This window comes from Folsomia candida, unplaced genomic scaffold (genome assembly GCF_002217175.1).
Source record: "Folsomia candida strain VU population unplaced genomic scaffold, ASM221717v1 Fcan01_Sc009, whole genome shotgun sequence".
In the NCBI taxonomy this organism is placed as follows: Eukaryota; Metazoa; Arthropoda; class Collembola; order Entomobryomorpha; family Isotomidae; genus Folsomia; species Folsomia candida.
In genome coordinates, this window is record NW_019091201.1 from 4,788,356 (window position 1) to 4,813,597 (window position 25,242).

General features: G+C 36.7%; 5 protein-coding genes across 8 annotated transcripts; 3 read left to right on the forward strand and 2 right to left on the reverse strand.

Moving 5' to 3' along the window:
* Positions 1 to 875: 875 nt before the first annotated feature.
* Positions 876 to 7,079, reverse strand: LOC110854200. 4 transcript variants are annotated; one of them, XM_035854990.1, is made up of 7 exons: positions 6,792 to 7,079; positions 6,578 to 6,717; positions 5,152 to 5,547; positions 2,745 to 4,758; positions 1,479 to 1,884; positions 1,093 to 1,225; positions 876 to 1,004 (listed from the first exon to the last, which is right to left on the reverse strand). In XM_035854990.1, the coding sequence occupies exons 1-6, from the start codon at positions 6,796 to 6,798 to the stop codon at positions 1,096 to 1,098; spliced, it is 3,093 nt and encodes a 1,030-aa protein (XP_035710883.1). In that variant the 5' UTR covers positions 6,799 to 7,079; the 3' UTR covers positions 876 to 1,004; positions 1,093 to 1,095. The 4 variants fall into 4 exon arrangements, with proteins under 4 accessions (XP_035710883.1, XP_035710885.1, XP_021958295.1 ...); XM_035854992.1 differs by having other exon boundaries at positions 876 to 1,225; positions 3,807 to 4,758; XM_022102603.2 differs by having other exon boundaries at positions 876 to 1,225.
* A 1,389-nt stretch (positions 7,080 to 8,468) lies between these two features.
* LOC110854201 lies at positions 8,469 to 12,204 on the forward strand. The gene is made up of 4 exons (XM_022102604.2): positions 8,469 to 8,975; positions 9,598 to 9,679; positions 9,798 to 9,886; positions 11,833 to 12,204. Exons 1-4 carry the CDS (start codon positions 8,856 to 8,858, stop codon positions 12,106 to 12,108), a joined length of 567 nt encoding a protein of 188 aa, XP_021958296.2. The 5' UTR covers positions 8,469 to 8,855; the 3' UTR covers positions 12,109 to 12,204.
* Positions 12,205 to 12,805: 601 nt separating this feature from the next.
* LOC110853754 (glycine-rich cell wall structural protein-like) lies at positions 12,806 to 13,630 on the forward strand. The gene is made up of 3 exons (XM_022102073.2): positions 12,806 to 12,868; positions 12,925 to 13,045; positions 13,328 to 13,630. Exons 1-3 carry the CDS (start codon positions 12,857 to 12,859, stop codon positions 13,531 to 13,533), a joined length of 339 nt encoding a protein of 112 aa, XP_021957765.1. The 5' UTR covers positions 12,806 to 12,856; the 3' UTR covers positions 13,534 to 13,630.
* A 502-nt stretch (positions 13,631 to 14,132) lies between these two features.
* LOC110853755 (lipase 3) lies at positions 14,133 to 19,844 on the forward strand. Its single transcript, XM_022102074.2, has 10 exons — positions 14,133 to 14,726; positions 15,245 to 15,409; positions 15,517 to 15,550; positions 15,616 to 15,730; positions 15,814 to 15,921; positions 16,918 to 17,053; positions 17,140 to 17,298; positions 17,390 to 17,411; positions 17,483 to 17,688; positions 19,568 to 19,844. The coding sequence occupies exons 1-10, from the start codon at positions 14,517 to 14,519 to the stop codon at positions 19,715 to 19,717; spliced, it is 1,305 nt and encodes a 434-aa protein (XP_021957766.1). The 5' UTR covers positions 14,133 to 14,516; the 3' UTR covers positions 19,718 to 19,844.
* A 2,139-nt stretch (positions 19,845 to 21,983) lies between these two features.
* Positions 21,984 to 24,865, reverse strand: LOC118436587. The gene is made up of 5 exons (XM_035854996.1): positions 24,776 to 24,865; positions 24,234 to 24,459; positions 23,406 to 23,715; positions 22,827 to 22,939; positions 21,984 to 22,203 (listed from the first exon to the last, which is right to left on the reverse strand). The coding sequence occupies exons 1-5, from the start codon at positions 24,784 to 24,786 to the stop codon at positions 22,132 to 22,134; spliced, it is 732 nt and encodes a 243-aa protein (XP_035710889.1). The 5' UTR covers positions 24,787 to 24,865; the 3' UTR covers positions 21,984 to 22,131.
* Between the last annotated feature and the right edge of the window lie 377 nt (positions 24,866 to 25,242).

Sequence of the window (25,242 nt, forward strand, 5' to 3'; positions counted from 1 at the left end):
GGAGATTTATAAAGTTGGATACATAGGTAGCTTATACATACGTACCAATGCAAATGATGAGTTGCTATTAACAAGTTAGCGATGCAGTGCAAAAAAATATTTAGAAATAAAGCCAAATCTACGCTAAATAAAATTACGCACCAGGATTTTAACAAAACTGTTCCTGAGATTTTCTTCAATATGATGAAGGTTTACTCAATCGAAAAAGAAAACCTAGTGATTGGGGTTAAGTAATCCAATTTGGTTGCTTCGTTGACTTCGTTCATATATTGCTGTGCGTTCCTAATTTTGAGTAATTTGTTCTGATCATTAAGTAAGAGTCATCGAATATCGTTATCTGTAATCGATTAATGATCAAACTTATTTATGACCAACATTTAAGGACACTGAATTTTAAAAACTTAGGCCTACATAAATAAATTTTTGAAATAGATATATTTATGCTGGTCATAGAAGATAATATTATAATCTAATTATGGCGAAGTTTCATTATTGCAAATTTTTCATATCAATATATCATCAAGAGGGTATATTTCGATTAAACAATTGATCACGGCCCACGGTGAGGCAAATGGTCCCTAGTGCATATGTTGTTGGGATATTTACCGAAAATGATAAATCCAGGGATAAACACCGATGCACCACATTATTTTAGTACACGATGATAACAGCTTGTTTTCCCCTTTTAAGCAAGCTTCACCTAAGCTTTTTTTAAGAATTTATTTATTGCAGATTTGTATTTAACAGCACATAATACTGATTTTCAGATAGGATCAGACCAGACCACATCAACATCAAAAGACGTGTTTACATAAAATTTGTACGGTTTCGACTAAATTTTGTAAAATTATTGCAAAAACTTAACTCTTTCCATATCATTTTTTGTTATTTTTTATTACAGATTTTAATTAACGGTTGACAAATGCATAAATACGGATTATTATCAGTTCTCAGACCGCATACATACATCGTGAGACGTACATACAACACTTGTACGGTTTCGACTAAAATTCGGTTAAAAGTATTGCAAAAATTCCATTTTTATTATTATTTCTTTATTGAGATCAGTTTGTAAGTACTTAATTTACTTACTGCTCATTTATTTTTATTATGTAGAATTGAACACGTTAAATTGGACAAACTGACGACATCGCGAAGTCCAGCGTCCTCCTTTCTCCGCTTCTTATTCCGCAACTCTTCTCGTCTTATGATCAATTGGAAAAATCTGAAATCAATTAAAATCAGTTTTCACTGTAATAATTCTCAGGTAAGAAATAAGTATAATATCCTCTAATCAGCGGCCGCGGAATCGTGGGGACAGAGGGACAATGTCCGCACGGTTATTCGATGTCCCCATCATCACCACACGTTGTATAAACCCCTCCCTCCCCCATCCTACAATGCAAACGTCCCCAGATCATCTGGCCAGATGTCCCCACAGCTTCCGCGGCCACTGTCCTCTAATTGCATTTACAAACCTGAGAGAAAATTCCCCTCTCGAATTGAGTCCCAATTTCTCTAAAATTTCCATAAATTTTTCTATCGATTCGCTATTTTCTATCATCCAGACTCCAACGCAGTCCATTGAAATCCCTTCAAAGGCCGAATTATTAGAAAGCAGTTCTTTCCTACAAGATGAACAAGCTTCTTTCTCAGAAGCGAATTTGTCCTTTTTCCGTTTGGTCACGGCGTCTCGAATGACTTGTAAATTTTCCAGGTTGAACGAGATATGTTCCAACCCTGAGCAAACTCTGGACCTGGACAACATCAAAAGCTTTACATGATCGGGAAGGATGTCATCACAGACGGAACTCTGAAGATAGGGGAGGATAAGGCAGCGTCTCATGGCAAAGAGGTGGATCGGCATTTTTATCGAGGGCAGTACTGAAAGGTAAGGATAATACAAATTAATTAGTGCTGATTAATTTTAATACTAATTAAAAAACAATGACTATTGTTTAATAGTTATTGTTTCCTAATTTTACGAATAATTTACATACTACGGATATTGGAGGTTTATCAAAAATTATTAATCGGTAAAAAATATTTTTCATACGTATTTAATTTATGCACTTTAATAATATTTTTTTTCGAAAAATTCTAAAATAATTCCAAAAAATCATACTACATAGGTCTCAATTTCTAGGATTTTTTCACCGATCGCTCACGGATCCTATTCATTTGTTGCAGTAGGAGCATATGTCAACAAAGAGTAAGTTATAAACCCCCAAACCTGAAGTACTTTAGTTTTATTTGTGATTTCTATAGGCAAACAATTGGAATTTTCACTGAGCCCCCACAATTGCAAAGGAAGACACTGATATTATCAAGCCGCCGTCTTGTTCCAGAATCTGGAATCCAGATGACGATGCTCCAAAATTTTACCCGGATCGTCTAAATATTCAACTTCAAACTCATTTTCTGGAGTCTGAGTCTTGAGACCCTTGGTGGTACACTTTGATCTTAGCCAAAAGGCCGAGGGTCTGGACTTTTTGAGAAGGGGAGCCAAATAAATTTCTAGCAGCTTTGTGCACATCTAACATATTTCTTTTTTAATGACATGCACTGTATAAATTTTTTAAATGCCCGAAATTTTTGGCAAAATAAAGATATTTAGTCAACAAAACTTGAATTTTAAAGAGTTAATGTTTTGTGTCAAGCTTGTGCATCATATAAACTAGAAACTACATAAATAACCGCCGTATGCTAATTTATCATCAATTAATATTCATGTAAATATGTACCATCTCCTCTTTCGAAATACTGTCCCACCAAGACATGCAGAACACCTTCCTCAATGGCTCTCTGAAACGGTGGAACTATTCCCTCCAAGGTCCCAAAACCCCCCTGAATCCCACACCCACACAACCTCAAACTCCTCCCATCTTCCAAACACCCCTTATACAACATCTTAAAAAGGACCGGATTCAGGCTCGAAAGCTGAATAATTTTCTGCACCAAATCCTCCTTGACGCTCCTCTTCAATGGAAACAAATTCAAAACCAGGCTGCTCATACTCCTCGGCGCCCCCACCAATTTCGAAATTTCCCCACATTTCGCATACAACAATGCAAACGTTACAAAATGCGGAAAATAATTGACCGCTTGAATTTGTACACTGGTTTCGTCCCCCCTCGGAAATATCACTTCACGATAAACACTCGACACAATCTGGTCAACTAATTTGTCAAAAACTTGCGGATTTTGAATTGCTCGAAGCATCCCAGAAAACGGGAGGAGGTGTGTCTTGTCCTCAAAAAAGGTGAGAATGACCACCCACGTGAAGAACATCTTGGACAAGACGGGCTCAAAGGATGCCATGTAATTTGCATAAAGCACCTTATCCGAGATAAGTGGTAACAGCAGTACCGTCACGTCGGCCACTAACGCGTCCTGCGCCACCATTTCCGGTGAGATTCCTAAATCTTTAAAGTATTTTTGTACCAGCAGATTTTTCGCGAGGTGGAGAAAGTTACAAAATTCAGAGATATCATTATCATTTTCAGACTTATCAAGGGACCCTCCTCCACTTTGTACACATTTTAATATGGGACCACAAACACCACTTATCACACTTTCTTCCAAGTAATATTTGGCCAAGTCTTGTTTTAAGGTGGTCACTTCGCGTTGCTTTAAAAAGAGATGAGTCGACGCTAAAACGCGTAATAGAGTCAAACTAGAAATTTTCCCGTCCTTATTATTATTTGTTCCTAAAAATGGGAACATTTCCATATAAAATTCTGTAACTGCGGTCAACATTGTTCGAATTTTTGTAGAAAAATTAATGTTTTTATCAGTTTCCGTACTTTTTACGGAATCCACCAATTTTTTAACGCCTCTCCGCAACTTCTTGTCGTAACTTTCTCCCTCGAGCTTTCTCTTTTTCGCTTCCGGGTCAATGAGGTCAAACGGTACGAAATTTCCGACAAAAATACAAAATTCATCGTCCTCTTCGATCGGTGACATCATTTCACGAAACGCTTTTATCGCTGTGTAGTTATTTCCATTGTTATTATTTTGAGCATCAGTTTGACCCTGATATCCAAGCAATGATAACGTGTAACTTATCCAATTTTCCAGCAACGATGTTAACCCCGCTTTAAACAATTGTCTCCCATACGATCTGAACGGTGTGAGGGCGAAAACTTGCAATTTCCCTCCATACCAGAGTAAACCATAATTTGCCACAATTTTCAAAGAATTAATCCGATTAAAGTCTTCATTCCACGCTAAAATTTGGCAAGATTTGGCATCGTACAGAAAAATTCGGTTGCTCGAAACGGAAATTATGAATTTCCCGTCCTCCGTGGGGAACATTTTGCTCGGGGAATAATTAAAATCTTGATAAGTTCCCGGGCATCGAGGCGGGTCACATTTTTTCGGGTCGAAAAACCCAACAGGTCCGCGTGTTCCGGGGGAGAGGTCGACTTTCTGACAGGAAATGACGCCACCGTCCATCCCACAGCGGAAAATTCGCCCCGTTTCGACCTCTCCAATGAGCAGGTGTTCTCGTCCTCCTTGGACTTCGAGGGGGACGAAACATAACCCGGCAGATTTGATGTCCCGCTTAGAAGAATTGTTAGCGTCGGACTGAATTATTCGGGTGAAATCCTCTTTTTCCAGGTCGCACAAAAACGTGGCGGCGAGAGTGGAAATGGCGAGGTATGGGAAGGAACAGTCAATCTGCAAAATTCGGGATTGCAGACGGAGGATTATTCGGGATGGGGGAGGTCGGGGAAATTCGTCCAAGCTGGCGACCTATTAAGTACATAATCAAATAGGAGATATTAAATTTCATGAGTGAAGAAACCCGATCTGCTGAAAATCGCCAAATTTTTTGAAGTTTGCAGTTAAAAATAAATTTCATTAAATTTATGCAAAATTGATTCTGCTGAAAATTAGTGGACAATTGCCAATTCTGAAAATTGCAAATTTTTCTATCGAATTTTGCAGCTTAAAATTAGAAATAATCTTGCTGAAATTAATCTAAATTTTAAATTCTGCCCAAAATTTTTCCACATTTACGTATGTACATTCTCCATAAAATTTTTGGGAAATTGTGCAGAGCTTTGGAGTATTTTGTGCGTCTCTTTTTCAGAAAAATGGTAAACTTTCTACTTATCCGACCAAATGTATTTAAAAAAAACTAACATCCGTCTGTGAAATAACTCCTTGATTGTCCCCGACAAATAAGAACTTCCCATTTGGACTCCATCTCATCTCCGTGACCTCATTGTTCACGTGGTACGGAACGTCGTACAAATGTCTGAACGCGTCTCCCGGTGAAGATCGCATTCCTCTCGGCTCCTTCTCCCGTCGAGATTGGAGTACGTGAATCGTTGGCGAAATTCTGTACAGCGCGACGCGACCCCGAATTGACGCCACGGCGACTTCGGATTCATCCCCGGACGCCACCACGTTACACACTTTCCCTCCGGTGAACGGAATCATGAAGAGGAAGTCGAGCGTGTCTCGGGAAAAGAGGTAAACCGTGCCGGAAGTGGATCCCACGTAGAGAAAAAGGGTCGTTGCTTCAACAAAAGTTACCTGTACAGGTTAATTAAAAAGTTTTGTACAAGATTTCCAGTGTTTCAAAATTCTATATTTTAAAATTCCACAAACTAAAAATTTTGACGGGATATAACTTGGTTGAAATTTTGCATTAAAAACATTTTGAACAATTTCATAATTTACGAATGTTTCGGGGGACAAGTAACCACTTGCAAGAAATAAGGGGGAGAAAGTGGTTTCTTGCAGGTAAATATTTCGACCTGGGAGAAATGCAAGGCGCCAGAAACTACGCCCAGCAGGCGCTATGTTTCACACGATGCGTGGCTGGATGGTGCATATCTCCCAGTTTCTTGCACCCCCCATTTCTTGCGTTTCTTGCTTTTCACTGCAAGAAATGTAGCAAACCTGTGAAAAAAAACGAAACTGTTGCTTATAGCTCTGTTCATGTAACTTACTGTTTCGTATACATCTAATTATTTATTAAAGGAGAGACAGGTAGATAAAAAATTAGTTTGGAGTGAATTTTGAAATATATTTTGACACGGCGGCTATATGTATATCGTTGGAGAAATCTGGCCTTAATTTTAATATTGAAGACATTGTACAAACTCTAAAATCGGCGTGCTAATCCGTCAAATTTTCATAATCATGGAAAAATCGGAATACAAATCGCATTTTCCGACGTAGAGGGTGGTGGTTTGTGACCAAAAATTTCGAAAACTGAAACTCGTCTTATACGCTTTGGTCCACAATTTGGACGCAGTGGCCGCGGAAGCCGTGGGATATTGACATTGTATCTTAAGGGAGGGACGGGTTTTTATAAGATGGGCATCTATTCTACATATCACTGGAAAAAATCTGGTCTCAATTTTAATATTTAAAACATTGCAAAAACTCGAAAATCGGCGTGCAAATCCATCAATTATTCACGACTACGCCACGCCGCCTAAAAGTGCTTGTAGTTGAATTAAATGGCGCATATTTCTTGTAGTTTCTTGCACCTTGCATTTTTTAGAAATATGGTAAACCCGCAAGAAACGAAACACTCTTTTAAAAATTTACATACATGTCTCGCCTTCGAACTTGTCGTCCCACTTGAAGAAGATCCGAGGGCAAATCCTCCCCCCTGAAAATCCAGGCTGGATATGTCCACATTCTGAATTTCGACAAAGAGTGGAGCTTGTCCACTCTGACCAAGAGATCGGTCTGTTTAAAAATAATTACATCAAATTAATTAGATTTCCACTAATTTCGCTAATAAATTTAAATCATCTTCTTACCTTCCATTCATCCGTTATTATTATGCCAAACTTATCACCTATTCGGTCACAAATTTATTTTAATCACATGATTTTTCCCTTCCCATCGTAAATATGTACGTAGTGCGGAGATATCTGTAAATTGATTTTATTTGAACAGAAGGGATGGCTGGATAGATATTCTCCATCAAACAAACTGGTTGGTTAAGTTGTTTGCTTTTCCATGCATGAATAAGCCTCTGATTACACAAGTGGTACTGGTAACACGACCATGATGGAGAATTATCATGTGGATATATGCACGAAATGAAAGGTGAGATGAGTGACGAGAGGATGATGACAAGCTTTTGTCATCATCCAGAGAACTTCCAGAAGTGCAGACCAGAAAGTCCTTATGTTTGTCCTGCTTGGGTTTAGTTTCGAGAACTAAACCCAACTGTGAGAAATGTTTGTACGTCAAACCAAACATCACAGACTCAGAATATTTATATGCAAGGCCAAATAAGTTAGTTACGGCAATTTTGCAGCAGACGTATTAAATTGGATTTTTAGGCTTATCTACCCGTAATGGTTGTCTGTCTGTCTATCGATTATATCCTCGTAAAACTTGTTAAATCTTGAAATTTTGGACATGCAAAATTAAGTGTCAAGGTGGAAAATGAGCAAAATGTGTGGAGAAATAAGTAAAGTTGTAGTCGTATTACATTATATCAAAAACACCTCAATTATTAAAAACAACCTGACTCGGGCTAAAGAAAGTTGCACAGTTTTATAAGGATTATTGTACGAATTTCATCAACGGCATGCACGGAGGGAAAAAGGTCTGCATGAAAATTGCGAAATAAACTTTATGTACCGGCCCAAATCTCTCTTTTTACGATATAATTTGCCAACAATAATCATCATCACGAAGGAAAACCAGGAGCACAAACAAAGTTTTTGCTGTGCTACTTCATAATACACGTTCTCGTAGTGCAAAATAGAAAGAAAGCACGCATTGCGAATCTATTTTTCCACTTTCTCTTATCCGATATGCGTGGGTTTCCTCCTCTGCTCGGCGTGAGTAATAAATATGCATAGAAAATACTTTCTTCTTACTGCTAATTGGCGGATTGATCCAACCCACTTAATTGGGTAGGACATGCAATCGATGCGAGATATATGTACATATGCAAAATTGTTTTTCGTCCGTTTCCTCGATTTAAATACTTAAAACTAGCAAAATCCTGGTTGAAATTGACCCATATTTCTTAAGAAAACATTAAAAGCATCACACTCTTGGAAATTCAGCAATCCAGAAAGCTATGCATAATAATAAAATTCATGCAATTTTCATTTTGTTTAAAATGCATGCAATTTTCATTTTATTCTGGTGAAATACACATGGCGTCGATTTCATATCAGGATAAATTCGAGTAAACAATAGCTAATGAAATTGATTGGACATTGATCTTATGTTTTTTATTGCACATGACGTAGACATGTGTCGACGTATGATTGGGACATGACTCAGAATTTCTTTGTTTCATAATGACAAAGAAAATATGTAACTTTATGTAAGTCAAATGGTCTCGAGTAACTGACTGACTTGACTGGTGTCAGATTTCCGTTGGCAATGCATATGAAATGAACAAAGCAAATTATATGCACCCCTACTTCTCTCCCTTTGATGAAAATATTATTTTATTTAGTCTAACTACTAAACACACATATGTAAAAGTCGGTTAAATACATAAATTCGCAACATTGTAATTTATCTTTCACTTCCAAATTCAATATTTGCAATTAATCCGAACCAGTAAACTGTTACTGACCTTCAACTTAACCATAGAATAATTCGCACAGCTAATTTTTTGCACATACGTTCCATTTCGTCAAAACTAAATCAGAATATAGATCCTCAAAAATTTAATACAATACGATAAATCTATTTCATAGAAATTTGCCACCTACTTAATAGTTTTGTTACTGGCGTTCAACTTAACCAAACTAACCGAGTGTAATTCGCATTCCTAACTTTTTTGCATATTTCGCCCAAAATTAATTAGAATTTAGAATATACCAAAATTTACAAAAATATATTTCATGGAAAATTGTCGCCTCCTTCCACCTCCTCCCACGATCAACATAAATAATATAATGATTCACCCAACTTGTGGATCTGATCTGAGAAAAAGTACAAAAGTGGCTGCAATGATTGATTCGGTAATTGACAATTTCCAAGAAAAATTGCACTCAACTCAATTAATGTACTATAACTCTGTGACTCATCGTCAAAATCAGCACATTTTTTATAATTTCTCCACTCTGGGAATTTATTTTAAAATTTCTGAACGACAAATTTGTAGAGCAAGGAGTTCCCAATTTTGAAAAAAATATACACTCCCGATTTTGACACTTTTTGAAGGAGGAGATCTCAAGTTTAAGAAACCTTCAGAAAAATTGGACCTTGTCGAAACTGGCTTCAAAAACTTACCACCGTTCCATTAATCAACTCTCCGACTACACAACTACAAATTTGTCGTCCAGAATTTTAAAATAAATTCCCAGAGGGGAGAAATGATTAAAAATGTGCTGATTTTGACGATTTTAGTGACCTTTTAAGCCAGTTTTGAAGAGTTCCAAGTTTTATGATGGCTTCTTAGCCTTGAGATCTCCTCCTTCAAAAAGTGTCAAAATCTGGAGTGTAAATTTTTCTATAAAAAATGGCAACAATTTGCTCCACAAATTTGTCGTCCAGAATTTTAAAATAAATTCCCAGAGGAGAGAAATGATTTAAAATGTGCTGATTTTGATGATGACTTATCCAGTGCAATATTATTACTAGATTTTATCCGGCTTCTTAATATTCTGCGGAATTGCCGTTCTCAACAATATGTTTGTCGGAATTCGAGATCCTGAAGCGTCTGGTAATAAAAATATTCAAATAACAATTGCTCATTCCGAATTCCTCCATAAAATTCTAGCTAATTTTAATATGCAAATGACTCATTCACTAATTTATTATGTTCATTGGTCTATTAATAGCTTTTCCAGTCGGGTGCATGATCTTATTCGTCGTCATCATGGGAGCCGAGATGTATTTGGCATTCCGTCTTTATAGAGCTGCTCACGAGGTAAATATGCATATGACTCATTTACATATGTACTTTCTTGATACCGGCTTAATGACCTTTGACCCTCAATGTAAATAATTATGACGTAATCGTATCTATTAAGTGAGATGAACCCAATGCATAAATGAATTCACAAGTTTGAGAGAGTTCTGAATTTTCTTGTTAAAAAGGACTCGATTTTGGCATTTTTTGCTCATTTTTGCTAGCAGCTGTAGAAATCTTACATAAATTGAACTAACATTTGTAACTCTTGATTTTTTCTTAACGGCATGCAAATCTACCAAAATTTCAAAGATTTCCAAAATTTGAGAATTCTGCAGAATTTTCCGTTTAAAAAGGACACGATTTGTAAATTTTGCAGAACTCTCAAAATTTTGGAAATTTTTGAAATTTTGATAGATTTGGTAGATTTTGGCACAGATATCTGAAATCTATATATACTAACTGATATTTGTAAATCTTGCCTTATTCTTGACGACGTGCAAATCTACCAAAATTTAAATATGCATTAAAATATGCTCACAAGGTAAATATGCATGTATGACTCATTTACATACTTTCTTGATGCCGGCTTCGTTAATGACCTTTGACCTTTTACCCTCGATGTAAATAATTAATTGTGTCAATTGAAATGAAGCCAAGTGCATAAATAAATTCACAAGTTTGAGATATTTCTGGATTTTTTCTATATAGTTTAAAAATGACACAATTTGGGCAATTTTTGTGCTCATTTCTGCCAGAAATAAAAATAATCTGTATATGGTAAAGTGATATTGCAATTCTTACCGTATTCTTAACGGCGTCCAAATCTAAAAATTTCAATTTCAGTAAATTCTAAAATTTGAGAGATTTCCGAATTTTATAGTTAAAAAAGACTCGATTTTGTCATTTTATGCTAATTTATGTCAGAAATTGCAGTATATGTACGAAAGTATGTAGAAAATATGTACGAAATATCGGCATTTGCTAATCTCACCTTAATCCCAATATTCCTAATCGCGTCAAAATCTATCATATTTTACAAATTTCAATAAATAAAAAAGTTTGACATATTTCCGATTTTTAAGCTAAAAGGACGCAATGTAGACAAATTTTTATCAAGAATAGGAAAAACATCTAATATAAATAGCTCGCATTTGAAAATCTTGTCTTACTCCTAATGGCGTCTAAATCTACCAAACTTTCAAAATTTCAATAAATTCAATAATGTAAAATTTCTAAATTTTTCAGTTAAAAATGATACGATTTGGACGAAATTTAGCTCATTTTTGCCAAAAATTAAAAAAAACTATATAATTACTAAACTGTCACTTGGAAATCTTCCTATACTTTTGAGGACGTAGAAATCTACCAAAATTTAAAAATTTCAATTAAATTTGAGACATTTCTGAATTTTATAAGTAGTTACAAATGATTCAATTTTGGTCAGCAATTGTAGAAAATCTATATTCCATTTGGAAATCCTACCGTATTACCAATGGCGTCCAAATTTTGGACTACAAATCTATCAAAATTTAAGAATTTCAATTTCATAAGTTTGCAAATTTTTTGCATTTTCTAATTTAAAAGGACACGATTTGGACACATTTTTTGGTAATTTTTTCCAGAAATTTTTATTAACATTATTTGCACTACTGGTCTGGTATGCTATGCACTAGGAATCTATATACTAAACTAACATTTACGAATCCTACACCATATTCTTAACGACGTCCAAATCTACCAAAATTTCAAAAAATTTGAGAAATTTTTGAATTTTATTGTTACAAAGGACTCGATTTTAGCATTTTTTGATCATTGTTATCAGCAATTGTAGAAAATCCGTATTACTAAACTAGAATTTGCAAATCCTACCGTATTCATAATGGCGTCCAAATCTAACAAAATTCAAAATTTCTGAAAATCCTAATCTCATTTTCAAAATTCTTCTCCTCTTTTTTTAACAGAGAGACATTCAACGTTTGACAACATGGCGAAAAGCGGCCGGGGCCGTGATGACAATTTCCACCGTTTTGATACTCTTGATAAGACATACGATTTCGAACGTTGCGCCCCCAGCGCCACCGCCGCCGCCGACGCCACCGCCGTCCTCGCCCTTCCCCCTCCTCTGGTTTTATGTCGTGTACTTTATCGCCGCAATTTTTAGGATGTACATGCTCTGGATTTTGTGGGCGTTTCTGGGCGAATTTGACCCTTCGGAAAATTCTCGGTTAATAAGTTGATCGAATTATTTCTTTAAAAGACTGACGATTATTACGCATTTGTATTTATTTTGTAAATTTTGTGTAAATAAAGAAACATTTTTAGGAGAAAGATGAGTCCATTTGCTTATCAAGAGAGATGATAGGAACGTTCCAGTGGCTGCGGAAGCGTGTGTCGGGACATTGTCCCTCTGTCCATATTTCGATGTCCACATCATCTCCCCATCATATAGAAACCCTTCCCTCCCCTATCCTGTAATATTAATGTCCCCACAGCTTCCGCGGCCACTGGGAGAATTCAGGCTACTCAAATGTATGAACATGATGCAGTGGCCGTGGAAGCTGGAGGGGACAGAGGGACAATGTCCCCACGGTTGCTCGATGTCCGCATCATCTGCCCATCTTATATAAACCCCTCTCTCCTCCCTCCTATAATGCTAACGTCCCCAGATGTCCCCTCTCCTTCCGCGGACACTGGTCCCACTTGAAATAATTGGATTATAAATAACTATCGTCATCATCTCTTAACAAATCGCATACTGAGAAGAAGTCATTAAAATGTAGTTTGATTTTGTCAAATTTTCCGCATCAGGGAAACAAAACACTGTTTTTGTTGATTGCCGACTTAATTAGTGAACTGGACGTACACAATTCCCGAGAGTAATTAAGATATCTCGTTACTAATTAAGACGCATATATAAATCTCGTATATATAAAAGCATAATCTGAGATTGGGCAGTTATCATTATTCAAATTTCCATTGTCCAAGATGAACTCAAAGGTAAGAACGGTTAAGAAAACGATAATTATTTACTAAAATCTCCAATATTTTTCCAGATTTTATCCGGATTTGTCCTCCTCCTCGTGGGGCTGGTCGCAGTCACGGTTGCGAACCCCGTCGCGGAAGAAGATAGTCATCGTGACGCCAGATTCTTCGGATTGTTCGGAGGATATGGCGGTATGCAATTGTTTTCATGGAAATGCTTTAATTTTCTGACATGCACTATTAAAAATCTGGTGGAGTCAGATACCTACTCCGTACTGGTACTGATTTGGTAATAAGTTCCTACCAGATTGGTAGTATTTAGTTTGCTTCTGCCTTGTAAATTTTTTATTACCACAACATTACTAAACGGTAATGCCCGTTATTATCAGTTCCGGGAGAGTCACATATCCATGTACTCGGGTCGGTTATGATTTAATACCATTTGCTTAAAAGTGTGCGATATTGTGCTTACAGGCGGGTACGGCGGTTATCGAGGGGGGTACGGTGGCTACGGATGGGGCGGATATCGCGGCGGATGGGGCGGCGGATGGGGTGGTTACCGAGGAGGTTACGGTGGGTGGGGCGGGTATCGAGGCGGGTACGGAGGGTATCATGGCGGATGGGGTGGTGGTGGTGGTGGGTGGGGCGGCGGCCATCACCATGGAGGATGGGGACGTTAAAGTGACACGATCTTTAAAGAAATTCTCATCTCGATTTGTCGTAATTTGATTTCATATAAATCTTGAGATGAAATAAATACGAGTAGTTCAACATCTATGACTGTATGTATGTACATTAAGATTAAAGACGTGCATGCATACAGAATTCCTTTAATTGCATATGAATAACAAATACATTCAACCATTCTTAAATTAAAGCGTGCATGTACTGGACACGTGACACTGAAAACATGAATACGCATCCATTATACTTGTCTTAATAAGGGTCCATTCCATTCCGTCGAAATAATAATAAACTACTCGTTTCCGTCGTGGAATGGAATTTTAGATCTATTATGTCCAGTTCATGAGTGCATGCAAGGTTAAAACATTTTGTGGTTTGAGTCGCAGTTATATTTAGTTAAGTGCACTCATTGTGCATAAAACTCTGTATATACATATATAATTTGGAGTTTTAGAGCATAAACTTATACATATGTACATGTCACCCCTGCATTTTTTCTTAATATGCATCGCATACCAAGTAATCTTTTACTTACAGGCTTCCAGTTTACATACATACATCACTCTTAATCCTAAGATATATAATACACATATACATTTACTTAAATCGTACTAAATAATCTGGTGGTGGGTCAATATTATATATTTTCATTTAACCATCATGACATAACATGAACCCCTGATCACAAGTCCAATTACAACAAACTTTAACTTTAATCTCGTCACGTTTACTTTTATGTAATTTTGACATTTGTCTTTATCAGCGTTAAAGTGACACAAAAATGTTGCGATGAATCATGATTCATGAATCAGTCAAGATGTGAATTGTGAATGCATTTAAGTGACATTTCAGATTCTCCTTAAAAACCAAGCTCTCCATCGTACCAAAGTCTCAGTCGGATATTAGCAAATCGGGTCGTATGTACAAGTGAATAGTTAACTTAATTAAGAGTATAGTTAATTAAGTGGAATAATTAAACATGAAGCCGATATACCAATTTCTAGTCACTTTTTGTGCTCTTTTCGTCTCAATTGATTCCGCGATACCGATGTATTCGCGAATAAATGGCAAAATCCATTGTAACCAAAAATATAAAGGGAAAGTTCACAACAACAAGGAAAATAATTTGGTTGTGCCTTTTGGAGAGAAGGGGATATCGTCTTATCGAGATGATGCCGACTTATCGGTGGTAAGATACAGTTGATAATCATCATACCGAGATATGTAAATATTCATAAACGGAGGGAGGAATATGTAATTATGAAAAATCGTAGAAATATGTAGGTAATAATTACGAAAAAATTTGCCAAAATGCGAAGTACGAAAAATCATAAAAAATGCATCATAAAACTTGTATTTCTGAATTTAATCCTCTGCATTTTTTGTGGTCTAATTTCTTTTAGCAAAAAAGAATCGTCTGAAATCTGTACAAAATATAAGGATTTTTGAAAAAATGTATGTAAAACATTTACAAATTTTTCAAATAATATCGGAAATATTTATATTTCTGAAAACCTAGAAATATGTGTCCCAATATGTAAAAATAATTTGGAAATTTTTGCGATCTCTGCGAGTTAGGGAACACACCCACAAAGTTTGACCATCGATCATCATATGAAAAAGTTGGAAATAAATACATATCCGCCCTCTGATTAACAATCATACCAAAAATTTGCATGTTTCTAATACAGACTTCTTAAAAATTAGCCCGACCTCATCACAAAAAACGGATACCCGGTCGAAATTCACCACGTGGTTACAAAAGACGGCTACATTTTAGAACTTCACCGAATTCCACATGGACGCTCGGGCGACCCGGGTGGTAAAAAACCCGTCGTATTTTTGCAACATGGATTTCTCGCGTCTTCCGCGGTTAAAAAAAATATTCCAAGAATTTTATACTTTTCGGAAACCAATTTTTCGAACACTACTTTTAGAATAGTTTAGCTTTATGATTTATTTCATAAATTTTATTACAGGACTGGATTATGAACACGCCAGAGAAATCTCTTGGTATGAGAATTTAATAATTGTAAATTTCTAAAATTTTTAAATTTTTAAATTTTAAAATCGGACAGCTTATCAACTCGCCGATAAAAATTATGACGTTTTCCTCGGAAATGCGAGAGGCAACACGTATTCTAGAAATCATACCACGTTGAGTCCGAAAGATGTCAGATTTTGGAATTTTAGGTCAGAAATTGAAATTTGACTCAAAATTCGTCATAATTTCCCTAAATTTTGGCATAAATGATAACCATTTTGAACATACATAGTTATCATGAAATGGCCATCTACGACGTTCCCGCAGTGATTGATCACATTTTGACCACAACTGGAGAGCAGAAGCTGTTCTATATTGGCCACTCCATGGGCACCGTCATGTAAGTATTTTATGTATATCATTATTTTTGCACACGGATTTCGCACAAAATTAGCACGCAAATTGCAAAGTAAGAAAGTAAGAAACATTGCAAGAAACATTGCAAAGTAAGAAACGCGAGAAATGCGATGTTTTTTGAAAATTTGACAGATTTGCACGCCGATTTTCCATTTTTTTGCAACGTAAATAATAAAATTAAGACCAGATTTCCTCAATGATAGCTTCCTAATATATATAAACCCGGCCTTCCTTTATCACAATATTAATGTCCCCACAGCTTCCGCGGCCAATGCGCCCAAATTGTGGACCAAAGTGTACGAGACGAGTTTCAGTTTTCAAAATTTTTGGTCACAAAAACCACCACCCTCTACGTCGGAAAATGCGATTTGTAGTCCGATTTTTCCATGATTATGAAAATTTGGCGGATTTGCACGCCGATTTTAGAGTTTTTGCAATGTCGTAAATATTAAAGCTAAGACCAGATTTTTCACATGAGAGAAATCCCCGGTGTAAAACATATTTCAAAATTCACTCCAAACTAATTTCTTATCTGCCTGTCTCTCCCTTGAATAGTTAGCTGTATAAGAAACATTTAGTCACAGGCAGTGGCCGCGGAAGCGTGGGGATAAAATCAGTTATTCGATGTCTGCATCATCTCCCCATTTTATATAAACCCGTCCCTCTCCCATCCTACAATGTTAACTAACGTCCCCACACCTTCCGTGGCCACTGGTCACAGGAACAAAGCTATAATAAACAGTGTTTCGTTTTTTTGCGGGTTTGCTACATTCTTGAATTGCAAAGGAAGAAATGCGAGGTGCAAGAAACTGCGAGAAATCTGCGCCATCTTGCCGCGCGCCACATTTGCTCTGGGCGTCGTTTCTTGCGCCTTGTATTTCGTGCAGGGAAAAATATTTACCTGCAAGAAACCACTTTCTTGCACCCGAAAAACTGATCATGCATACCATTTCAGACCGTTTTCTTGAATTCTTTTCAGGTTTTGGGTCACAATGTCCCACTTTCCCGAGTACAATGCCAAAATTCGACTCATGAGTGCGCTCGCCCCTGTCGCATACGTTACCCATATTAAAAGCCCGATCCGACTTTTGGCCCCTTTCGCCACGGAGGCAGAGGTAACAAGAAATGCTATTTCGTAATTTTATTAAAAACTGCAATAAATAATTTGCACTTTTTGCAATAATTTACCATAATTTCCCAGCTCGTCCTCAAATTTTTTGGCGACCATGAATTCCTCCCGCATCGCGGATTCATCAACATTTTTAGAAAAATCGTGTGCCAACGGGAACCCGTGGGGGAAGCCATATGTGAAAATGTTGTCTTTCTTATCGCCGGATTTGATAAGGCGGAACTCAATGAGGTATCAATTTCAAAATTTTGAAAATTTTCAAATTTTTTTCATCCTTTTCACCTAAACTCTCTAACTTTTTAATTGTTCTTAAAATTTCTAGACCATGCTTCCCGTAATTTTGGGTAAGTTTTTTAAGTAAATTTCCCCAACCGTCACCATTGGGTGAAAATTGATTACCATATTTTTACTTCAGGTCACACCCCCGCCGGAGCTTCTACCCACACTTTGATCCACTTTGCTCAAGGCATCAATTCCGCACAATTCCGACCTTTCGATTACGGGAAGGAGGAGAATCTAAAGCGCTACGGACAAGAGGAACCTCCCCCTTACGAACTGGCCAAAGTTTCCGCACCCATCGCCCTCTTCTGGGCGGACAATGACTGGTTGGCGGCTAAAATTGTAAGACAACCATACCTGTTCACTTTCATTCATGTGACTGATTATGACAAAGAATGATAGTGAATGACAATGAATTTCCTGTGATTTGAATGAAAATGAGTGAAAGATTCCGTCATTTCAGATGAGTGACTGTGAATGAAAGGATTTTTCACTCATTTCATTTTTCACCATATGCTTAATACATGGGGCGAAGTAAGAAATGAAGTCAGATGAAGTGAAATGAAATGAGTTCGAAAGAAAATGATTGAGTGTGAATGAAAATCTTCAGTCAGAAATGGGGATGGCTGAACTATGAATGAAAAAAGTTTTTTTGAACAGGTATGAAGACAACACATGTATAGGAGTCATTTGCTCGAATTATCGTAGATAAACGCTCGAGATTGGTTTTGATTTTAAAAAAATAACCCAAAAATTCGGGTTATATGGATCAAAAATTAAAGAAAGTCCGTAGCTCTTCTGCTCTTTGAAAAGTCAAAGTTTCCAAAATTCCAATAAGTGTTTCGGGTGCAAGTAAGACCACCACGTGCAAGAAATAAGAGGGAGAAAGTAGTTTCTTGCAAGGTAAATATTTTGACCTGGGAGAAATGCATGGCGCATGAAACCACGCCGCGCTGTTGTGCTTCATACCGCGTGTGGCTCACATTTCTCCCACTTTCTCCCAGTTTCTTGCACCTCGCATTTTTTGTTTGATGAAAGAAGCATGGTACAAATCTTAAAAAGAAGAATGCTCTTCATGAACAAATTAAGAAATGTGGATGGCCAGATTATGGATAGATGCATTAATTTGCATATTTTTAGAATTATATCATTGTCTCCTTTTGTGGATTGTAAGATTTTTAGAGTTTTGAGGTATTTCCACGTCATTTTAGAAAATAGAGTGATTTTTTAATGCTAAATTACTATGCAGATTACTGAATAATTATTTGTGTCGAGTGTCGACTCCAAGATTTTTTTGGAATTTTAAGAGATAAAAAATAACGAGACGAAAGTGGTTTCTTGCAGGTAAATATTTTGACCTGGGAGAAATGCATGGCGCATGAAACCACATTTCATACGGCGGGTGGCTAGATGATGCATATTTCTGGCACTTTCTCCCAGTTTCTTGCACCTCGCATTTCTCCCGTTTCTTACTTTGCAGTGCAAGAAATGTGACAAATCCGTAAGAAATTAAACACACCTTGGTAGAAATGACTGCAAGAAAGTGATTTTTTGCAGCTATTTTGACCTGGGTGAAATGCAAGGCGCAAAAAAACTGTGCCCGCCGCTATACTTCATATGGCGCGTGGCTAGATGGCGCATCTTTCTTGCACTTTCTCCCAGTTTCTTGCACCATCCAAGAAATGTAGCAAACCCGCAAAAAAAACGAAACACTATTTATTATAGCTTGTTCCTGTGACCGGTGGCCACGGAAGGTGTGGGGACGTTAGTTAACATTGTTGGATGGGGAGGGACGGGTTTATATAAATGGAGAATGGAAAAATCTGGTCTTAATTTTAATATTTAGGAAATCTTAAAAAATCTAGAATCGGCATGCAAATCCGTCAAATTTTCAAAATCATGAAAAATTAGGAAAACAAATTGGATTTTCCGACGTGTGCATGTGACCAAAAATTTAGAAAACTGAAACACGTCTCATACGATTTTGGCGCAATGACCGTAACAATGGCCGCGGAAGCTGTGGGGACATTAAAATTGTAGGATAGGGGAGGGAGGGGAGATCAGATAATGGGGAGGTGATGCGGACATCGAACAATGGTGGGGACATTGTCCCTCTGTCCCCAGGCACCCTTCCGCGGCCACTGACACAACGATTACATAAAAATTGTCAACCCACTTTCTCAAATTATGTATTTAAAATTATGTATATACTTTCTTCCAGGACGTGGCCGCCCTGGCGTCCCAGTTGCAAAATGTGGTCCTCAATTATCAAGTTCCCTTCAAAAAATTCACCCATCTCGACTTCATTTTCGCCATTGACAGCGACAAGTACGTGTACAACAACGTGTTGGAAACGATGGAGAAATACTAGCGGAATTCATTTAGTCTGTCGTGATTTAAAAAAATTAAATGCTTATCGCTCTCTCATAATTTTTATGTATTATTATAACCGTTTCTTTTAAATAATTAAAAAAAATCGTATAAAATTAATGTAAAAATTAACACTGCTCGTATTTTAGTTTGCATGAAATAATGCCACCAACAACAACACTGGACGAAAACATGACTGTCTGAATTTTGAATTCATTTCAACATTCATTTTTAATTCATTTTAAAATTCATTTTTAATTCATTTTAAAATTCATTTTTAATTCATTTTAAAATTCATTTTAAAATTTTTAGAACTGATTGCAGAGAAAGTGCTGTGAAAGTGAAGTGAAAGCTATATATGCATGTAAAAATTACGACAGAATTACCAAATTTTTGCTACATTTCACTCATAATTAGTTAGTGATTTTATTTCGTTACGAAATTTTCGAAAATTATACTTCATATCACATTACAAAATAGCATTACCCCCAATAATAGCCTCCTGCACAAATAAAAGAAAATGTCAAATTTCCATGCAAAATTTACAATTACGATCAATTCACGCGGTCATTGGTATTATTTATTTATGTAACTTTGTAAAACCCTTAAAATCACACTTTTGCAAATATTTCCAACAAAAATGAGCTTGCATTTGTGTAAGTTTACTCAGATTTAGGATGTTTTTTAACTTTGTAAAATTATTTTACGAAGTTTACGGATTTTACAAAGTTACCAAGGACTGCGTGAATCTCTTTGATATATTCGCTTACCATAGTATGGATATCCATAACCACCATAACCACCCCACCCCCCGCGGTAGCCCCCCCATCCACCATAACCGCCCCACCCAAATCCCCCCCATCCCCACCCAAGCCCAAAGAATCGCCCATCTCTGGAATGTTCAGCATGAGCTCCTTCCTCCCCCGTGGGTGCGGCACAGGCCACACCCAGACAAACAAGGATGAGGAAAATGCCCTAAAAATTTGGAAAAATTTTCTATAAATTTCTTAAAATAAGGTAGCAATTTTTTATATGTAAATTTCCTACAAAAATTTATGAAAATTTTCTGAATTTCTTATAAAAATGTACAAAATCTTCAAACCTTGTTGTAAAATTGTATCCAAATTTTTTATACATTTTTTTCTACAAAAATGTATGAAAAATTTTTGAATTATAAAAATGTACAAAATCTTCAAACCTTGTTGTAAAATTGTATCCAAATTTTTTATACATTTTTTTCTACAAAAATGTATGAAAAATTTTTGAATGTATAAAAAATGTATAAAAAAAATGTATAAAAATGTATAAAAATGTAAAAAAATGTATAAAAATGTATAAAAATTCAAAATGTATAAAATTTTCTTATAAAAATGTATGAAAAGTTTCAGAATTTCCTGTAAAAATGTGTGCAAATTTTCATATCTTCCTATAAAATTGTATCAAATTTGGTTTAATTTTCCTACAAAAATGTACGACAAATTTCAAAATTTCTTATAAAAATGTATACAATTTCCTATAAAATTGTGTAAAATTTTCTAAAATTTTCCCTAAAAATGTAATTGCATAGTAAAATTCTTACCAAAAACGATTTCATAATTTTAGTCTGATTTTATTTCACCACAAATAATTCTGGTTGTGCGAGTTAAATTAGTGTATTAAATGAGCATCAGGCGTGTTATATATTTGGTTTATATATCTGGCTAATAATTAGCATCTAATTTAAGTTTTGGTCTTAATTACCACATAATTTTCTACCTCATTCCGAGATGTTGTTCTTGAATAGCCACTGAAAACTAGTTGGTCAATGTCACTCATATCAGTGTCATTATTACCTCATGTCATAAATTTGACCATGAATCACGCACAATTTCCGCTTTTACTACGCATTTCATATATCGAAAAAGTACAAAAATTACAATACTAATTTGTCCTGTTGGATCTACCTCAAAGGGACTGTGCAGAAAGCATGTGATCGACTTTAGGGGGGACAAGGTATCTTATCCTTCCCATGTTAATTATAATATGGGGCGTATAGGTCACACCGGGTGGTGGGGGGGATATGGGTCAATATTTCGCTTCCGTGACCCATATTAAAGGCCCGGTCCGACTTTTGGCCGGTAACAAAAAGTGGCATTCAGTATGTAAATTTATTAAAAACTGCAACAATAATGCAGGATTATGTATGCATTTCCAAAATAAAAAAAGTTTGCCCATTTTTGGTTTCACCCCTTCGTTACACGCGTTTATTTGTTTTTTGTATAAATAAAGTTAAGACGTTATTACAAAAATGATTAGGACCTCAATCAAAAACGTCTACATTTGAATTGTTCTAAACCAAATTCCAATTGTTGCACCTATACATTTTTTTCGGTTTTGCCATTTTAATGAAAACATGATCTTGTGGCGTTGAAATTATCAAATTTTGACTTTGGCACGCTTTAAGGTTGGAGTTTCTTGTAACAGTTGAGGTATGGCTGCCGTTGTAATCTGCAATCGAGTAAATAAAAAGATGAAGGATATTTATAAACTAAATTTGACTAAGAATGGACATCTCCCAGCGGATGTTCTCCGATTTTGAGCAAATTAGTGTCAATCGATGACAAATTTAATTAGTATGAAATTTGCGAAAGACACGATCTCCCAATGGGCACGTCCAAAATCGTGCAAATTTGATACGATTTAAATTTTCTCCCAATTGGCCCGTCTGGTGCAGATATTTGCCCCCAAAGAGGAGAAAATGGATAGGAAATTTTGAAAGTGTAACATTTTATGACTCGTTTTCTCCTCTTCGGATGCAACTATCTCTGCCAAACTTGTCCATCGGGGGGTAGGGAATTTTGCATTATCTCCCAATGCTCAAGTTTGGCGGAGAGATTTGCATCCGAAGAGGAGAAAACACGTCATAAAGTTGTATACTTTCCAAATTTACTGGGCGTCTTCTCCTCTTCGGATGCAAATATCTCTGCCAAACGTACCCATTGGGGGATCGTATCTTTCGCAAATTTCATCCTAATCAAATTTGTGATCGATTCCCACTAATTTGCTCAAAATCGGATCGCATCCGCTGGGAGACCTCCGCATCGTCGTGTAAATTGTGCTTTTTCTCATACGCTATGTGCTCCAATCAGCTCCAAATCTGTGAGGTTTGGCATCCCATAAAATCGTGGAATACAATTGTTCGTGACCTCCGGTCCGAGTCCCCTCACCGACAATTTTCTCAAACCTGCGTAATATAACACAAGCTTTAAAATGTATCTTAACATGAAACTCGTCGTGGAAATCAGCACATTTTGAATCATTTCTCCCCTCTGGGAATTTATTTTAAAATTATGTCCGATAAGTTTGTAGAAAACATATTCATATTCTCGATCATATTTGGGGTTTTTTTCCTTCATTTTACGACTTTTTGCCAAATTCTAAAATTTTACATACTAAATTGCCAGAAAATTTGACTTTCTCAAAATTATTCAAGGTTAAAAAATTATAGAAATTGCATTCAGTCTGGCGTGACTTAATTAATTGTCAATTAATTAAACCGCCTCTGAACCGTTGTATTGATAGAAGCAAAAATATAACAAAATGAAGTCATATTGTGGGGATTTTTATGGTCATTTTTCATTCATATTTTGAGATTTTATCCATCATTCATATCCGACGTTTGCTTATTAGGATAAGTCCTAAATTGCTACCTGGGTTCGATTCAGCCCACCGTTCCCGTCGCCCCGAGGGGACGAAGATCTGGTCACTCTCCTCCCGTAAATCTGCCCAAAGCAGAAACGTCTCCAAATTCGGGCAGTACTCGATCACTCCTTCGACGTAGGCTGAATTGACTTTGGAACACGTTTCCCCCCACATCCGGATGTCCCTCCGCCCCCCAACGGCGTAGTCTTCTGGGCGACCAACTATCACGGACATGTGCTTCACCGCGGGCCAAAACAACTTGAGCCAGGACCATTCCAAGCTGAGGAATCCATCCGGGGTCACCTCCTCAATTTGTACCTGTTCAAAAATTTAAGGTTCATTCAAAAGTCTGAGAAGATTTCTGACTGAAGATTTTCATTCATTCATATTCGTTCAAACTCATTTCACTTCACTTCATCGGACTTGATTTCTTACTGCGCCCCATATATGAAGCATAGGGTGAAAAATGAACGGAGTGAATAATCCTTTCATTCAAAGTCATTCATCTGAAATGATGGAATCTTTCAGTCATCTTCATTCAAATGATATGAATTTCATTCAACATCATTCACTATCATAATCAGTCACATGAATGAATGTGAACAGGTGTGCTTTGTGTTAAACATAGGGTGAAAAATGATAGGAGTGAGAAACCCTTTCATTCATATTCATTCATCTGAAATGAGTGAGACTTTCAATCACTTTCATTCAGAATTCCATTTTCATTCATCATACATAATTCGTGAAATGACGAAATCTTCAATCATTTTCATTCAAATGGCAGGAAATTCATTTTCATTCACCAGTCAAGTGAATGAAAGTGAACAGGTATATACCTTAACCGTGGTCAATTTATCCCACACGCCCTCCTCCTTGAAGGGGATCAAAAAGTCGAGCATGAAGAGGAAGACGGTCGCGTCATAGTCGGCGACCACCCGAACGCTGAAAGTCCGGATGGAGCGATGCACTTCCGGCAGGCTGAGGGTGCTCTCACTGGTCGTCACGTGACTCCGGATTCCACTTGTGAAGAATTCCACATCCAATGTCACTTCACAACCATACCTGTTCAAAAAAACTTTTTTCATTCAAACTTCAGTCATCCCGATTTCTGACTGAAGATTTTCATTCACATTCACTCATTTTCGTTCAAACTCATTTCGTTTCATTTCACTTCATCTGACTTCATTTCGTACTTCTCCCCATGTGTTAAGCATAGGGTGAAAAATGAAATGAGTGAGAAATCCTTTCATTCACAGTCATTCATTTGAAATGACGAATCTTTCACTAATTTTCATTCAAATCACAGGAAATTCATTTCCACTCACTATCACTCGCCACTCAGATGAATGAAAGTGAACAGGTATGCTGGCAACCGTACCTGGAACGCATCGTGCGTAGAAACGTGGCCAGACTGGGCGGCAAAACGATCCCGCTGACTGAAAGGTGGAGCCGTTTCAAACCCCAGAAGGCCAGGAATTCGAATACTTTGACGACGTTCGGGTTGTCGAAGGAGGTCGAGGGAAAACCTGGGCATCATAAAAAAGGGGTTGTAAAACTTGTTTAAGGCTCCTATGGATGACGCGTTAATCTCACTCTACCCCTATTCAATGTCTTTAAATACAAATTCTAAAATGACATCAACTTCATGAGTTTTGAGAGAAATTCAACTTTTAATAGATTAATTAATGTAAAGCTTATTTTTTGGGGTTTTGCAATTTTTTTCTACGGGTTTTGCACAGAATCGAAAACCGGTTTTACCAAAATTTGAAAAAATCGAAACCCCACCTCGGTTTTTTAAAATCTTTTCCGGTTTTGGATGCCCTACGTACCTGGGACACAAAGCGT